The sequence below is a fragment of the Macrobrachium nipponense genome, chromosome 10, assembly GCF_015104395.2.
Source record: "Macrobrachium nipponense isolate FS-2020 chromosome 10, ASM1510439v2, whole genome shotgun sequence".
NCBI lineage: Eukaryota > Metazoa > Arthropoda > Malacostraca > Decapoda > Palaemonidae > Macrobrachium > Macrobrachium nipponense.
In genome coordinates this window covers 41,768,718-41,787,601 of record NC_087204.1, presented here as the reverse complement: position 1 = coordinate 41,787,601, position 18,884 = coordinate 41,768,718, and the positions used below count along the sequence as shown (strand labels likewise).

Below are 18,884 nucleotides of genomic sequence, written 5' to 3'. Positions count from 1 at the left end.
TGAACAGAACAGTGTTATTATGATCCAGTTAACAAGCATCAGCATCAGTCGTTCAGGTTTTTTTTCTCACTCTGTTAATGAGACAACGGTCATAATTCTTCAGCTCGTCATGGCATACTAATATTCCCGTAATAGTTAAGAATCCTTACCTTAATACCGGGCTTAATTTCTTCTAACCATGCAGGCCGAGGCTTCCCTCGTACCACAAACGATCTGGGGGATGCAAATTCCTTGTGGTTGCCAACGATCTCTTTGTGCTCTAGATACTTCCTCCTCCTCAGCTTAACCTCAGCTTTTGCCATGATGTTATTACTTGACACCCACACCCACCGCAGGCCCGGTGGTCTTGTGCTCGGATATCTTTCAGTGCTTTAGCTAGGATTTTAGAACAGTTGTACTTGAGAGAATGTAGGGCTGTGTATTGGAAAAGTGAAACGGCTACCTCCATAGCAAAAGGAATCTCTTAATGGCCTACGAAACAGCTGATTTCACACTTGAAAACCAGTCCCGTTATCAAGGAAGGAACGGAATTGCCTTTAAAAAAAAAAAAAAAAAAAAAGGATATGGCTTACGATAGCGAAAGACTTGGTGGTTTAGACTGTTTAAATAGGATAGGCTGTAATAAACATATCCAAAGGTACAGGGATGTTGTCAGAAAATTAATAAAAAATTTGTATCTAATCTTTTCTGTTCATCTCTCAGTTGCATTTACGAGTTTGACCAAAACCAATCTAAGTGAGGTCTTGTTTTATCACTTTTTGGAATGAAGAAATATACTCGTGTTTTATTGAAAAGTCTATAATTGACCAGTACTACGATGAAACGTTTGTGACAAATAGTACACAGAATGCAAGATGCAAATTGAGAGGTATTATCAGAAGAGGATGAACTTCAGTGCCGAAGGATCGAGTTTTTTGTAAGTTACTGAAGTGGGAAGTAAGAGAAAACCAGGTCTGTCTGGATGCAGCAAGAGTGAAAAGGGGTTAGTGGAAGTTTCAGAACATTTGTGGAACTGACTGTTTGGGGATATGAGAGAGCTCTTGAAAGAAAGAACGGTGAAAAGTTGCCAAAAGTTGATGTTATCATTGTGGTATGTTGGTGAGATTAACAATGAGATGCCAACACTGATCTCTGACAGTTTTAAAATAGAATGATCAAAAGTTTTTATGAAAATTAAATTCGTGGTAGATATGATAGTATGAATGTGTAACTGACACTTGTCTATGAAACATTTCTAAAAAGAATTATCTGTTTTTTTTTTTATAATAAAAAGAGATATTACAAGAGAAGTCGAAGGCGAATTTGGACAGTTGTGATATTTTGATGATACTTTTTGAGCAATTAAGGTAGAAACTATGTATAATGGTTGAACGAGTGAAGGGGCATATTTGTCCCCTTTAGGTACGCTCTACGAGGAAAGTCATGTTTAATATCCGATTCGCTCTACCTCAAAGTAATACCGAAAAGGGAATTTTAATTGTTAAGTGGGTTGTCACCTAGATTTGAGTTATAAAACTTTAAAAATGTTTAAAGCGATAAGTAGTTAGTGACTGGAATTAATTTTATTGACAAGAAAAATTATTAGTAATTCCAGCGGTAGTTCGTGACTTGGCAGTAAATACAGCGTTGAAGAATTTTGACCAATTTTATTTACAAAACATAACATTTCTATAAGCAAGGTGATGCATAGTACTTGAGCTACTTAAAATTTGAAGACTCGTCGTATCTTTTATATAAAAGTATCAAGATGTGATGGTAAAAAAACAAGACAAATCTCGTGTTTTATAACATCAGCATTTTAAAACAACCGTGAATATGTTATACCATAAAATACTTTATAAAATCTTTTTAGTTTTAGTGAAATTTACTCGATAGTCATAGGTAAAATCCTCTCCACGAAAATATATCACAGGCAACTAGTAATGAACATACACTGAAAGTAATGACAGACACTGCTAATCTTATTTGGTGTTACAGATTCATTCATTTTTGCCCTCCTCTTCACATTGTTGATTCCCCGTAATTTCTAAAAGTTTACAGTATCAGTTCACGTTATTATTTCCCCCTTTTTATTATTTTTTTCTCACCTTTTTCTCCATTCTCCTTCGAGTTTCATCTGTTAGTCTAAATCTACTGCATCAGCGTTCTTCGCTGCTTCCCTCCTTATGTTTTTACGCCCATGCCTTTCTTATGTCCCCGTGTGCACTTCCATTAATAGTCCTTAATTTTTGTCGAAGGTGGCAGTCTTTTACTCTCTGATCCCGACGGTTTTCTTCTTCTTCTCTCCTTCGCTCCCAACTCTTTCGGAGATCCTGTCGGCGTCTTGTCTATCGTGCTGAGGACCTATGGGTTTGTGGACGGGCTCGGGCTCCTTCATTCCGGAGGGCGCTTTCGTGCCTTTGTCCTCCTGCAGTCCCGCTTGGGGACTTTCAGAGAATTTGAAGGTGAGGCAGACGCTTTTCCCGTGGGCGCAAAGGCCTGAGTCTGTGCTCTTAGGTTCTGGAAGGTAGAGAAAATTCAGTAAAGGTACAACTGTGTATCTTCTGGCTTTAGGCACAGTGGGCTGAGAGTTAAGTGAAATGGAAAAAAATAACTATGATTGTTAAAGAAACGTACGCTCAGCTTTTTGATTGTTGCAAAACCATACGCGAATAACTTTTTGATTGTGTTCAAAACGTACGTAAACAGCTCTTTCATTGTTATGAAAACGTACACAAATTTTTTTAACAACCCATTTCTCTTAAAATAAGCTAGTTTATAATGTTTGTTCTTATAAATACACTTCCCCTCTTTCTAACAAGCTTAAGATAGCATGATATAAGAAAGGGAAGGTCTGGCAATATTGTGAAAAAAAAATTAAAAAGGAAACTAAGTTTAGTCGCGCCACTTGATTACTTAGAAAGTAATAGGCCTATTCCTTTCACTTTTAATGTTAACTTGTCTTTATTGCTAATTGTTTGTATTGTTTCTGATAAAATATCAAGCATGTGGTTTTTTTTATGATAGGCCTTTATTGATTTCTTGATTTCAGTTCTCTGGCCCCTAGGTATTTTCGTATACTACCTAGCAACAATCATATCAAAACTTAAATTAAACTAACCTAACTTGCTTCCTGATGGGCCTTACTGAAAAGTACTTCCCATAAAAAGCACTCAATGTTAAACGTACTGTGACGACTCGAAACCAGCCTTTTAGCTCCTTACAGTATTCGAGAAAGTCTTTGCGAGATTAATTACCTCCAGTTTCTGTTCCTTGGTTCTCTCCATCGTCATTGTCTCCCGTCGTCACTGCAGAGAGCGGCGTTGCATCGGAGGTGCAGCCTCTGCAACATTCCTTTTCATGACAGTGGTGGTTTTTGCATCGCAGGAGGCAGACGTTGCTCTCTTTCGACGGGTCGTCCGTGACTGCGAACTCAGGCTGGAGGGTAACCTTTCGATAGGCGAGAGTAATTATAATTATCACTGGTCTATTAATGATATAATGTTAATAAGCTGCATTTCAGCACTACAGTGCAGAAGGTAGCGATGTTTGTTAAATAAAAGGCAGTTGCCATTGTTTCAGTTTTTCGTTGCTCAAAGTAATTTCGAACTGCCCAAGGTCTAGAGATCAACTCCCACACTTCGTCACTCTAAAACAAAGTCTACGTTTCCGGAGGAGGAGGAGGAGGAGGAGGAGGAGGAGGAGGAGGAGGAGAAGGAGGCGGCGGCTTCACAGTTTTGCAATTGAAAGTAGTAGTTACTAAACCCTACAATTCGAGGTATACTGAATTCTCCTGAGAAATGTGGGAAGACCTAGCTCGACTGGTGTAACAGTATCAGCTGAGTGGAGAAGGGAGTCTCCTTAATGTGTGCTCACAGGCTCAGATTTAATAAGGGAAGAAAAAGTCATTGGAAATGACATGCGACCTGCAGATGAGTACTTTGAAGGTGATTGAAGAAGAAATATGAAGGTGTGTCATTGATAAACACATGAATAGAAGAGCTAGAAAAAAACTAGAACACACTTTGTGGAAAACGAAAGTAAGGCTTTAAGCACCTATTTAGTGTTATTGACATCTATGTTGCAACTCACCTGGGTAACACCTCATCAAGGAAGAATTCTTTCAAAGCTGCATGCGTGACAGGTATAACTTCTTGTTCAGGAACACAACGTGAGCTGTTGCGACGACCTGATTGAAAGGACATCATTGCAATAAACCAGAATTATGATTTGAATAAAACAAAAATTGTGGGGGATCCATTCAAAGATTACCCAAAAACAAATAAAGGCAGTTACAGATGTAACGAATAAAATGGTAAAATAAAGCAGACATCGTAAACGCTATTCTTATAATCGATTCGGTCAAGAATACAAAGAAGTACAATGTCATTAAAAACATCTGTTGTGACAGGTGACAAGGAGAGAATATTAAAGCGAAATAGGACGAAGTTTCTGACCAGACATCGGATGGCTGACATTGCTTTAGTCAAGTTTAGTGTATGACAGTTTTACTCGAAATTCGTAAGGAGGCTGGCGGCAAGGGCAATTTTCAGTGTCCCCGATTATTCCAGGCCTGAAATGAGAAAACGAAGATGTACGAAAAAATCGCGGCTCAATTTAATAGATAGACCCGCTTTCAAGACGGCGGATTCTAGGTTTTGAACGAAACAAAGGCAAAATAATATTATCCATTTACGTACAGTGTGATTACAGATAAGATTTTTTTTAGGCTTACTGACACGAGATTTAGTAGGTAAACTGACTATTTAACAAGGCCCATGGGAAAGAAATATTGTCATAGTTATTTTCTTCATGCCTTCGTAAAGGTTTCACTCATGAAAGGTGAGCTTCTCAGATTACTGGAGCAGAACAAAGTACAATGAAAATATTAAATAATGATTTCAATTATGAGAAAACCGCAAGTTTCCCCGATTTTTGTCTACGTAATTTGCAAAACATGAAGAACTGTAGAATTGTAGAATACTAGCTGAACTATTGAAAATTTTATGGGCACTGATACTTTGGATCACTCCTAAACAATAGCTCTTAAAACTTTAATTTTCATATCTTGGGAATCTTGGGAACAATCATCAACACTGGAAAAAGATAGAAAAGAATGGGATAAAACATTAATTTTATTGCACGTGATGATACTGATTTTACAAATAGAAGTTATTTAAACATCCAGGTTTTAAGATGCACTACATAAAAGACAATGCTTATCTAAAAGGAGGTAACTTGGGACCTTGAAAGCTTGCAAATTACTTCTGCAGCAGTCGCAAAAATCTCATGAATAAAAATAATGTTATTAAACGATCATACGTACTTTAGTTGGAGTAAATGTCCAGATGTGCAGATGATGGACGTTTAGGATATCTGGGAATTCATCAAGGATCCGGCTCTTAAAATCTTCCACGTTGATGTGTCCTGGAATAGTCTGGAGCAGGATCTGGCAACATTCTCTGCCTGTGGAGATCAAGTCACATTCAGTTTGTAGGGCGACCTGAATTGGCACACCATATCAAGACAGTCTTAGAATTCACTAACCTTGGGAATCACTTGCACTGAAATGGAATTGTTTATTGATAAATGACTTACCCTAACCAAAATTCGAGCTGTTTGTTTTTGAGCGCTCCGTCTTGTGGTTGGGTAATTTGTAGTATAATGTTTGTAAGAACAAAAATGTCACAGGAATTAGTGACAAAGCTATCATATAAATATAGAATATATATACATTATATATATTATATATATATTATATATATATATATATATATATATATTGTGTATGTGTACAGTATGATTATGTCAGCATCTTTCCATCAAGAAAGAAACTGCTGTTCAATCTTTCAGTCGTTTGCAGTTGTTATCTGATAATAAATCTTGAAGTACATCAGAACTATTACTGAATGCAGTAGTTCCATTCTAATGGCAAATGAACTAGGCTCCTTTCATTCGTTTCATATTGTGTTACTGTTGAAAGGTTAGTATTTATCTTCATACATGAACATTCGTTTATGTCTCTGAAGTTCGCTTAAGAAGCAGAAAGTGACATGATTGGTTTTCAATCGGTTATGTGGTGCATTGTGTGTGTGTATGTGTTTTTTTAATAATCACAAAACAGTGGGTGGGTCTGCCCCCTTCTCTATTCCATACTACATCTTTTCTTACTCTCACTAATTGCGTTAGTGTAGAGAAAAGCGAACGAGACAAAGTTCAGAGGAAAGAGCTCAGAATGAACCAGACCCTTTGAGTGTCATGTCAGATGTTTTTATCGATAAAAAAACAAAAAAAAAACTATGAGTGTCATGGCAGATGTTTATCGATAAAAAAGGTAAATGAAGAGCTGGACCAACCATAGGGGTAACTGAGCCACATGAGAACTGCAGCCCGATGTAATAGCCAGCGCCGGGTCTATGTAGAGCGCGATGGTCTCCCCATTGTCCCACTGGACAACTGCAGCGCAAAGTTCTACGAGAATCAGTCCTGCAAGGAGAGCAAAATAAAGTCGGTTCAAGCGTTTCATGTCCAGGGGTATATTTATGTGACTTCTGCAGTTGGACATTTTTAATTACACACTCTGAGCTTTTGTAGAATGATTAACTGTCAGTCACACTGACAGAGCAGAAGTAGATTTTTTATTTTCATACATTTTAATGACAATGACAGATGGGTTAGGTATGCCTGAGTTGCGTCAGGTTATTCTCATTTAATTTACCTTCAATAAATTTTTACATCTTACGCATTTTGCGTAGTTCTCTACACAAGACAAACTTCAGTCATAATGACATGTAACTGAACTTTTTACCTACTTATAACCCTTGCAGGGTGATGCCAGTGTGAGATAAATCAAACCAATTAATCAACACCTAGAAATCACCTGATCCACTTGGAAGGAGCAGAACTCACCGCTAATATCTCTCATGACCTCTTTGAGCCTCTCCTTGGCCGATCCTGCATTGAGGTTCCCCAAAGAGAGCGTCCTCCTGCCAGTCTGCACCGCCTCCTGAGTCAGCTGCTTTCCAACCCACACGTTCCCCCAGACCCTCTTTAATTCCAAGAAGCATCCTTGGTGGTGGGTGTACCCTGCAGACAATGAATTATTGTTAAATAACCTAATAATGTTAACAGAATTTGTGTGAATCACACGTTGAGTGCAAAATAGAGAATCTATGTTAGTACCAAGAGTACGATAGGGTAACATCAAAACAAAAACAAAATTAAAATAAACTACTGAGGCTAGAGGGCTGCAATTTGTATGTTTGATGACTGAAGGTGGATGATCAACATACCAATTTGCAGCCCTCTAGCCTCAGTTTTAAGATCTGAGGGCGGACAGACGGCCCAATAGTTTGCTTTTACGGAAAACTAATACGCAAGGGTAGGTGTTCCTTACCGCCTATGAGACAGTAGGACTATGCCGTTCAGGACGAGACCAACGGCGCCGAGTCCCATGATGGGAAGAGGGTGGTGCATGGCGTCCTGCGTCAAGGGAAAAGAAGATTGAAACTTTTGATGCTGTTATTGTGTTGTCAGTGATACCTTTACAAAAGATAAATGATGCATAGTGTATTTATTATAGGCACATCAAGCCATTTTTCATGAATGAAACGTTAGATCAGATTTGAAAGCCAATACCAAGGGTCTAGAATACACTCTAGCCCTTGGCCGAAACAATAGGGTGCCACACATACATGCGCACGCGCACACGTAAACACGCACATAAACCCAGAGTATATTTTAGGCCGAGCATGATTCACAAACTGGGTGCCGTGGAACCCTTGGGTGCCGCAAGATTGTCATGAATTTTGTCTTGGCGAGATCATCTCAATGAACATTTTTGTAAAAGAATTTTTGAATTTTTGTAGATTCGTTACATAATTATTAGTGTCTACTCTAATATATTAACACACGCATTATATATATATATATATATATATATATATATATATATATATATATATATATATATATATATATATATATATATATATATTGCTACTTTCAAAATGCAGTTTCCCCTCTTTGAAATGTCATGGTAGATTTGTGGTAACATTTTTCAGGATTCCTAGATAGCTGGAAATAGGATGTTTAAGATTTGTGTGTCAGATTTCGCATTACGTGTTGTAAAAGAATATATATATAACGTAAAAAGAGAGATCTTTGTCTGTTTGAAACTACGAATGTTTAACTTTTATGTCAACACTGTAAGATTAGAGGGTCTGCGAGATCCGTTTGCTTTCCTAAATCTGTCAACGCATGTGATAGCGAGAGAATTGAGTCTTGTGTTGTTATCAAAACATGTCAATCTTAATTGTCGCTCAGCCTCCGTTTCGATCGAGTAGAGTACGTCTTTTTTTTTTTAACAGACTCGTCTTGTACGCGTATGTCTTTGTCAAGTCCCACGTGGGAATTGCACATTTTGTATGTGAGATTGCATCAGATCTCGAACTTTCTGGAAGCTTTTGTGCCAAGAACGTTTTTGACATCTCCCCTCTCCCGCTTCCGTAAAGGAAGAGATTTCATTCTATCTAGGACCTCGAGGCAGTCAGATCTCTCTCTCTCTCTCTCTCTCTCTCTCTCTCGAAATCATTGAGATTATATTAATGTAACATAAATTGGTCACTCGTTAACTTTTGTTGAGGAATTTCATTTTGATATTTCTTAGAGTTATTTAGTGTATTTAGTTTCTTTGTGGAATCTGAAACAAACATGATTTTGTAACGGCGCCTGGTTTTTGTGAAAGTGTGATATACAAGCTGCAGCAAAAGAGAAAGAAAGAAGTTGGTATACCAAAAGGTAAAATAAATAAAGTGTTATATTTTTATTAGTTGCAACTAATAACTAATAACGGTTAGGTAACAACTAATAAAACTAATATGGATAGGGAGTGTGGTTAATAATAATTGATTGGAACTGTGGTTAACTAATAACAGATGGTTGTGAAGGTTTGGTAAAAACTGTTGGTTACAGTGTTTTGAGTGAAAAATATTTACACTTTTACACATTGCGTATTTTTGTGTTTGTGATTGTTCCATTGTTTGTGCACTATTTCATTTTCTTATTGAAGTGTGTCTTTTTATTTTATATTTTCATTTGCATTCACAATTCAATTGACTTAGTTATTTTCATTGCTTTATCATTGCACAAATTAAATCAACACTTGTGAATTGATTTGCATTTACTTAGAATTCTTTTCAAGTTTTGTTGTTGTTTAGTACTTGTGAATTAATTTCTGATTTCAATTATTGCCTGTGAATTAATTTCTGATTTCAATTATTGCCTAACACTTTTGAATTTTGATTGAATTAATTTTCTTGAATTTTGTGATAAATTAATTTTGATTTAATTTTACTTAATTTGATTCAAGAATTAATTAAACTTTACTTTGTTTTCAAGTAACAGTAATTTTCCCTGATATTGTGAATTTCACTTATAAATTTTGAATTTAATAAATTTTTATATTTAAAATTTTTTATAAGTATTTCATTTATACCAGTATATTTAATTATGATTATATTTATGTTAGGTAGAAACATAGAGTGGTAATTGATTTGCTTTCCTTCAATTTATTTGAAGTGACTTAGAACCAGGGAAGTACTTAGACTTCTGAAATCAGGGAAATACTTAGACTTTTAAAGTTGTTGATGGAGTGATGCCCTTTGATTAATTTAATTACTTACAAGATTACCTCACACCTGTTTTGATGAACTTAGTCTGATTTTCTGCAATACTGGTAAGTGTTAAGGGATCACTGTTGCCTTTAGAGTATTCAGTCGTTTAAACGTGTTATGAGGGTTCAGGTGTCTGGCTTTTGGTGAGGTAATATTTGATGCACGGTAACCAGATACTTGGCACTTCGTAACAATATATATATACAAAAGTTTGTTCTTGACACAGTTGTACGTCAATTTTTCGTCTTAGCATCGCGTGCTTTTAAAGTTGGCTTTGTTTTATCACTTTCTCGAATAAAACAGTTTCCAAATATCTTCTCACCATCTATTTTAAGTCTTATTTTCAGCACTATATTGTGTAAACCTTTCTAAAAGATTCTTTTCTTATACATTTGGTACCCAGCAGCGAAGTTTTGTATTAGTTTCAGTTAACTTTAAATGATGCATTTTACAGTGCTGAGAGGATTCATCCCAAAATTAGTTTACTGTGGAGAGAACGTATACTGAAAGTAAAGAAATCGTAAACCCGTTTACACTCCGGCGTTATTTAATTTTGTTTAAATAGGCGTCACCAATAAGAGAAAAAACAAACTAGTGATAAGATATAAATAACTAACCATTAAGCATTCTATTATAGCCCTGTCTTAAGTAATGTACTTAAATTACATAAGGCAATTTTAATTCTAACAGAGAACACGTGTTGGCCGTGAACGGAATATTACTGTATTGGAGAATGGGGAATTAGGTCAGCAACTTGGAGGAATTCCCGTCGTGTCGAGCTTTCAAGGCCAAAGAATCATCACTTTGATTTTTATTATTATTATTATTATTATTATTATTATTATTATTATTATTAAACTAAAACTCTATCGCGAGAGTGTATATAATGTTCTAAATGGTCCACAATAATACAGTGTTAAGAGTCCGTGTATAATTTTAAGACTTTACAAAAAAGCTTTCGAACCTTTCCCTGGGTTCATCTTCAGTCTAAATGAACAATTAGTTACAACATGTACAGAGGTACATTTAAAAACAAGAGTCATTGAAGATCGTTGACACCGGTCGTTAGCTCGTTAATGGGCCAGGTGATAAGAAAGTGGGCAAGTTAACTCCAACTAGTAGGTGATATTTTTAAAATTTACCTCTGTACATGTTGTAACAAATTGTTCATTTGGACTGAAGATGAACCGAGGGAAGGGTTCGAAAGCTTTTGTAAAGTTTTAAAATTATACACGGACTCTTAACACTGTATTATTGTGGACCCTTTAGAAACATTATTATTATTATTATTATTTATTTATTATTATTATTATTATTATTATTATTATTATTATTATTATTATTATTATTATTTTATTATTATTATTCCTTTGTTTTTGCTATTTCCTGCAGTTACTATCTACCGAAATAATGAGGTTGCTGCATCTTAGCTCTTAGCTCCCACCCACACCCCCACCCCCAAAGAAAAATCCAAGAACCTTTATAAAAACTATTACAGCCTCTTCATACGAATAATAGAAAATTACAAATTTGATACCCAGCGTGGAAAAATCACCCTACCCGCCCCCCCAAATAAATATGATACAAAAATTATAAACAATGATAATAAGGTAGAAAAATCCTCAAGTACTTGAACGATCAAAAGCGAGCACTGCAATGTAGCACACGACGGCCCTGAAGCATAATAAGTTGCGTCATTTTCGACTTGGTAGCATCCTACAGTAGAGTAAAGGGACAGAATACGAGATTTGTTTTCGGTTTCTTTTCACTTAATCTTTTGAATTCAGTGCGTATATGTTGGGTTTCGCAAGTGTGCTTAGTGATAGTACTCTTAGTTCTTCATTTGTGTCCTGGATCATTTACGGTTACGCTGCTAGAATATTCGGCCTTGAAGCAAAGATAAGCTAAAGTGAAAATTGAAGTTGGGGAAAACGTCATTAGTAACTCCAAGTGCATAAATTAGGCATTTGTTCTGCCCTTGAATTTTCAAGGTTATCAGCTCAGTCGTTTCCTTGAGTTGACCTACATCAATCAAGAAAGTGAAATTGGGGAAACTCATTGAAAAATGATTAGCAAAGGTAAGATTTAACGCGAAATAGATTTAAAGGCGTTCATTAAGAACATCGTATGTCACCATTAAATATGTGATTCTATTTCAGTAGTAATGACGAAAGCTGAAAAAAAAACAAATAAATAAATCAGAGAGGAAATTAGATCTGTGTGCAATGTTTCGGAGAGAGAAGATGGCCTATAAATAGAGCCGAATAATAAAAGGCTATAGTGAAGAGGAACGGAATCTGCAGAAACATTAATTTTGAGAGGTTTATGGAAAAACCTGCTCGTACGTATATTTATGCTGATCTGACACAGAGATGCATCTCTGTACTTATTTATATCTGCTCATTGACGCATATATGCATATGCATTCTTCCTCCAGTAATCTAATGTGCGTCCACACGGTCGAACAATGTCCGACGGACAAACATTGTTACCAATTTACAGTTGTCTGCCGATCTTTGCCTTGTGAGCAGAGTAAAAACAGAGGTATACAACCTCATCTGATACCACTGCTTGTCGCCAGATCTACTTCCATTGTTTCAACGCTTATGACGTCATCTTGCTTCGCCTATGATATGGTAACAATGTTTGTCCGTCGGACATTGTTCGACCGTGTGGACACACCTTCAGACACCCATTAGAGGGGTATGTGGGAGAAAAAAAGTCCTAGGCGTTAATTCTGTAACTATTGAATGAATGATGAATGCCGCTGCAGAAAACCTTCGTAACCTCATAATCATGAAATCCTACGCGGAGGAATCATCAGCAGAGCGACAATCCCCTTTTACGTAAAAGTCATTCACTTCGTAATTGCATGCCTCTGGTTTTAGTGCTGACACTTCTCTTATACCCTTTTATCCATTTTTTAAATTTTATTTTACATACCTGTAACCCAATACCAATACTGTAACCCTATGCATTATGACAATTTTGCTATTATCTGTGTTTCTACGTTTTATTCCTATGCTTTTCTTCTTCTAAGATATCAAGCCATTCATTTCGTTTAAATGTCGAATTCACTAATACCTCGGGCATGCCTTACACCCAACAGATGTTACATGTGATAAATGTTCCTTCGCTGCCCTAGAGCAAGAGCCCGTGTCTGCACTAGGCCGGCTTAATCTAAAACTAACTGCTCTGATAGCTGGGTACGGGTAGGCAAGTTAGTGCCTATCATTGTTTCTAAACCAAAGCCCATGCAGTTGTTTGAATCCTGGGCGGGGCAGGAACTCTTATCAGTTATGATTTACTTTGAGTGTAAGTTAGTCCCAAAGTATTAGACGACACTTGTGCCTTAATAGAATAGAACACTAACGTGTAGGAGTCAAAAGCTAGAGACGCATTTCTTGTATTATGCCATACCGAAACTGTTATATTGCTAAGGGCACGAGTAGCCAAAAACTCAGACGTTACGCCCTGAAGCTTTAAGAGGAAAGAGAAGACCTAAAACTGTTGGATGCAGAAGAGGTATTGAAAAGGAAAGAATGGCCTGCATATCCAGGAAACGTCAGTGTGCACGAAACCCATTTCCTTTGTACCTTGTATGCGAGAAAGATGTAAATTACGGTGGCCTTGCATGAATGGCGCAGTGTAGGTTGGAGGGGTGAGGGTTGGTGGTGGGGTGGCTGATTCGAAAAGCTGTTGAACTATCTTTGAAGGTTACTAATGGTGTGTAAGTTATCTTATCAATGAGTCAATGACTCTGTTAGGGGTAATGGCTTGATCTTGAAGTATGTTTATATAACTTCATTTAACGACAGAGGAAATCTGACCTTAATGGTGACGATTATGATAAATGAAGTTATACTAAATATAAAAAATTAGGAATTACGACGCCTGTTTAGTTTGAAAAGAGAGAGAGAGAGAGAAGAGAGAGAGACAGAGAGAGAGAGAGAGAGAGAAAAGCACAAACATCGTAGCACCACTTACTGATGGCCAGCATGTAAGGCGGTGTTTGTATGGAGTCGATGGCCATACTGAAGCAAACAAAGTGCCGTGAGGAAGATGAGTGTAGTAAGCATGGACAGAACTTCCAGTCTTGCCCATCCGAAGGTGTTGTGTAGCGACTCAGGTCGGGAACATAACTGCAGAGAAATAATAATAGTAATACAACCCCAAAGTCATTTATTCACTCATTATTATTTTTTTTTTTTGGCCATTTAACTTATTATTGTCAGTTGCAGTTTCTCTTGTCATGGATAACTTTCTTCCATGTAAACATTTTTTTTTATTTCTTATTAAATGTTGATAACTATTGAATTTTTTTTAGTTCTTGGGGCGGCTTATTGAATATCTGGACGTACAGTAAACATTCCCTAGCCATAGTTCTAGTTGTGGTAATATGGAAAGGAAGCGAAATTAAACTTTAGGCTAAAGGCCTAGCGCGGGGAGGGACTTACGAGGTCATTCTTCACTGAAAGGGAAATTAAGAGTAAAATGTTTTAAAGGTGTAACAGAAGAAAGCCTCAATTTATGTAACAACAATTGTAGGGACAAGGGTGGGAAGTAAGGTGAAGAAAGAGAATATGAACGGAGGTACAGTAAAAGGAATGACATGGCTCGCAGCTAGGGGCCGAAGTGACCCCCTGCAAAAGAACCTTAAGTAATACCTACAGTGCACCGCGTGAGGGACATTGCAGGCACTAACTTCCCTACGGAGAACTGTGGTAATGTAACAATCGAATAATTGTGACATGTTCCGATATTTCGAGTTTATTTGTTTCTTTAAAAATTCTAGTAGCAGATTTAGTGTTTTGTAATTGTACCGCAGATGCATTACAATCGTTTGGCCTGTGGTTCTTCTCACGTTGAGCCTTCAATATCATTATTCTCCAATTACGTCCAGATTACTGTTGATTAAAGCACTGTATTACATGGTATGTGTCACAGGTACGGCGGGCACTTATTGTCTACTTAAAACTCGTCATCTCGTACTGTCATGTTCCTCCTATCTGTGGTGAGCATTTTATGGTGTCACCTGTCATCACTCTGGTTTTAGGTTTCTCCTGGAAGTCGTGTTCATCTTTTACCTGAGATCTTGGCCACGGCTCTTCTCTTATATTATATATTCGAGGATATTCGCTTCGTCATCTTAATGGGGACATTGATACCATGATCTCTGTGGTCCTACGTTGTTTTCTTCTTTTATACACTTCCAGTATTTGTTTCTTCTAGTTTTTCTGCGACTTTGTTTTATTTTGCAACGTGTTACTGGTTTTGTTAGCAGCATGTTACTGTTTTTTTTTTTTTTTTTTTTTTTTTAACTTGAATGAATGTGTCATTATTTTTCCTTTTCTTTTCTTAAATATTCCAATATTTCTTTTAGAATTTCAGGAATGCTTTGACACAATGTTTTTCATCTGTTAGAATCTCGCTGTAAGGAATCAGTTGATTATAGAACTAAACTATCTTTATTCTGTCATAATTTGAGTGCATAATTTGCATCCTCGTGTTTTGGAGAATTATTTCCAGGTTTGCTCACTCATGCCTTCCCTTTATAAATTTATCCATAGCTATTCCCATTTGCTGATTTTAGTTATCCCTTTGGGAGACTCCTCATCAACTTATTAGTTACACAAAAAATTTAGTTACAAAAAAAAAAACACTTGCGTTTAGGCAAAATTTCTAATTATTATTAAAGTTTTCCCAATTAAATATTGGAACAGGTGGAAATCTCTTAAGTTCCTTTGAACTCAACCCAAGGTATGTTTGTAAAATATTAAATCAGTCTATTTAGTTACTTTAGCTCTTATTTTCTCTTGTGGAAGAAAAGTCGTGCTGACATCGTTAGCGTCTAGGAACTTTCGATTCTCCTAACATGCTATCAAAATACTTTATTGCCGGTAAAGTCGAAATCATTCGAGGTCATAGTCCGGAGAATAACAATAGCAAAATGGACAGTGGGGAATAATAATAATAATAATAATAATAATAATAATAATAATAATAATAATAATAATAATAATAATATTCATTGTATATATTTGTTAGGTGTACCTTTAACTGGTAAAGTGGAAATCTAACTTCAAGAAAGACTGATGTACTTCCTCCCAGACATTTGGTATCTACATCTCGCTCGGTGCTTCGACTTGGTTTTTCGAGCCCCTGTACCAGTTTGTATAGTAAATATGAGCGTGGTTATGGTCGTGCAAGCATACTTTATGTAGAGAAATGTGTGTTTCATGTCTGCGATGAGAGGAAACGGTGAAAAAGTATCTTTACCTTCATGGTGAGCAAGCACCCTGTGAGTGAAAGCGATTATAGAGCGCATGATAGGCCTCCACCCTGAGTGTGAGAGAGTGCGTCAGATGGGCTGCAGCCAACAGGACCACCGAAAATGCGAGCGTCAGACACAGCACGAACCAGAGTTTCACGGCGGGAATATGACGGCGGAACTGCCCTTTCTCACCCATGGTGTTCTCTTCCCGGCTCTGGCGACGAAGTGGGCAAGGCAACGAGAGTCCTTTGCTTGAGGAGTCCTGGCACACTCGTGGAATGCAGATGAAAGTCGGCTTAGGAAGGATTAAGGATCCTAAGGGCTTGCTTGTTGATTCTGGGAGTTCTGAAAGGCAAGGAAACGTTGGTTGAGATTTCTCTTGTTAAAATCTAAATCGAATTGATTTGGTTAAGAGATTCAGAGATTAAGTGAATTATGACACTAATAAGAAAAGATGGTGAAGCAGTCTAGTGATCTTAAGGTTTATACACACACACGTATATATATAGTATATATATATATATATATATATATATATGATATATAATATATATATATATATAATAACAAATATATAAATATAAAAGTAGGTATACATATACATATAATGTAGGATATATGAGATATATATATATATATATATATATATATATATTACATATATAAAATATAAATATATATAGTAAACTTAATGTAGGATATAGATATATATATATATATATATAATATATATATATATATTAGATATGTATATGTATATGTATATGTATATATATATATATATATATATATATATATATATATAATTTAATGCGAATAAGTTTCAAATGCTTGTACTTATGACTGTTAACACCAAAAAAATAAAAACTTCTGTCACTCTGCGGAATGGTATGTGTGCCAAATGCTTGTTAACGAAGTCGCAGGGCTTTGTCAACAGAACATGCAACTATAATGAATAATTCCCAAGGAGCTTCACTTACTACCTATTAAAGCAAGAATTGTTTATGATTTTAGTTTAAAAAAATAATACATCGGGATAGTAAACGATCTGCCCAAAAACATATACCATCAGCAACGTAAATACCCGTATGAGCAAGGTAAATATAGGTTAGTGCACCAGCCATTGAGAAAGACATTGGAAAAAGAACGTTTGTATAAACAATAATATATACTATAGGTCTATTCAACAAGCTGCCAGAGGAAGTAAAGGAAATCGCAAACTTAGAGACATTTAAGCAACTAAAACCTAATTCCTTCTAAATGACACGAAGAACAAATTAACCAAGAAAACTGTGAACTCTAGAAGACAAACAGATAAGAGTCCGCTGGATGAACCAAACAATGACAGAAAAGGGGGTTCGCCAAAATAAACAGCGATGATGATAATTATTCAATGACGAGGATTTTGATGATGATGATAATGAGGATGTCAGTCAAGGAAATACTTTCACTTTCATTTACTCTGCCATCCATCAGGACTGGAATTTTTAAATGATACTATTTTCATTTGATCTTGAAAAATGGGGGTTGTGAATTTTATTTTAGACTCAGAATATTAAAACTGATGTATTTGTGATATAAAACAATTTGATTTTTAAAAGGAAAACACATGAAATACACTATTACATATTATAGCTTGAATTGCCATATTTAGTTCAAGAGAGAGAGAGAGAGAGAGAGATTCGCAAAGGTGATAACTTCCTTTCCATTATTATTTATAATCACGTTTTTTACGCTTAAGATGTAATGCGTCGTATAATGTTTACAGGTATACGTTATGTGGTGGCATAGTTAAACGCTACTACTTTATACCCTACACCACATGATAGTCGTATAAAGTTTATGTCATCATTTTAGGCCTTAAAAGTACGTGTAAGTATGCCAAGTACAGTTTACGTTAACGCTCCATACGCTATACTTTCCTAGAATTTGTAGTGTCAGGATAAATCCTGGTGTAGTGAGAGTTGAGGTGTGCAGACGATGGCAGCCGCAGAGGCCTTTCACGGCGAGAGCCTCTTCTTCATTCTCGTAAAATGGCTACATCCTGTTTCGTCCGCGAGTCTGTGCAACCTCCCTTTATGCACAAACAAAAAGAGACTAAAAGTGGGTGACCCAGAAACAAGCAAAAAAAGCAATTGGTGCTGTTTATTGCTACGACGAAACGGAGTAAAAAAAGTCCGTATCAATGAGTGAGATATTGGTGATTTATATATATATGTAAGATTCAAGAGTTATATATCATTACGTTTTATTTTGAGAGGGAGCTGGGTCAGACAAAGGGTTGAAGGAGAGGGTTGGATTATTTGAAGGGTCCGTTGAGTCAACTCCCCTTTATGGAAGTGAAGTATGGATGTTGAATGTGAATGAAACAAAAGTGATCGTGGAAGCTGTCAAGGGGAAATTCTTGTGCAATGAACACTTAAGATGAAGAATCGATGGTATGCGAACTGTAAGAAATCTGAAGAAGTGTTGACAAGGGTTAGTGTGGTGAAAAATAAAAAGTGAACCATTGTGTTTGAGAGACGGTTCGTTCATGTGAAAGAATGACGTGTGATAGACTCGTGGAAAGGGAATACAGTTGGAAAGCGTTGGGAGGTAGAGTTCGCTAAGAAGATGACCTTGAAAGTGGTAGATACACTTATTATAAGCAGCGCTATTTGAATTAAATAAAAGACAAATGAAAATACTAAGAAGACAACGACAATATGTAAAAATACCCTTACTATTCAGAACGAGAGTATGTGTATTATATAGAGGTCAGTAGTTGCAATGTTTGTTGGGGGATTAGTGAACGCTGGTGATCGTTTTGCGTAGGTTCGTCGTGCTAATGATGTGAATATTTATGCGCAAGAGCGTCACTTTTTTTCTCTCAGAGTATACATGGCTTACCGCTAAAAAAAATGTATAAAAAAGTACGTTAAACACATCCCCCATACCTTGAGCGAGACCATTTCTCA

At 36.4% G+C, this 18,884-nt stretch overlaps 1 protein-coding gene and 1 long non-coding RNA gene across 2 annotated transcripts in view; both read right to left on the bottom strand.

The window, feature by feature from the left end:
* Nucleotides 1–2,248: 2,248 nt before the first annotated feature.
* Nucleotides 2,249–13,686, bottom strand: LOC135223958 (calcium/manganese antiporter SLC30A10-like). Its single transcript, XM_064262879.1, is given in 9 exon segments — nt 2,249–2,499; nt 3,237–3,466; nt 4,072–4,120; nt 4,123–4,168; nt 5,306–5,445; nt 6,336–6,369; nt 6,371–6,465; nt 6,889–7,065; nt 13,641–13,686. Coding segments are annotated over 9 exon segments (1,068 nt in total).
* A 15-nt stretch (nt 13,687–13,701) lies between these two features.
* The window catches only part of LOC135223580 (uncharacterized), a 14,277-nt gene continuing 9,094 nt past the window's right edge, over nt 13,702–18,884 (bottom strand). Inside the window, exons 2-3 of the long non-coding RNA XR_010316533.1 lie at nt 15,933–16,272; nt 13,702–13,795 (exon numbers count right to left, since the gene is read on the bottom strand). This is a non-coding gene — a long non-coding RNA (uncharacterized LOC135223580). The remainder of the gene's footprint in view (nt 13,796–15,932; nt 16,273–18,884) is intronic.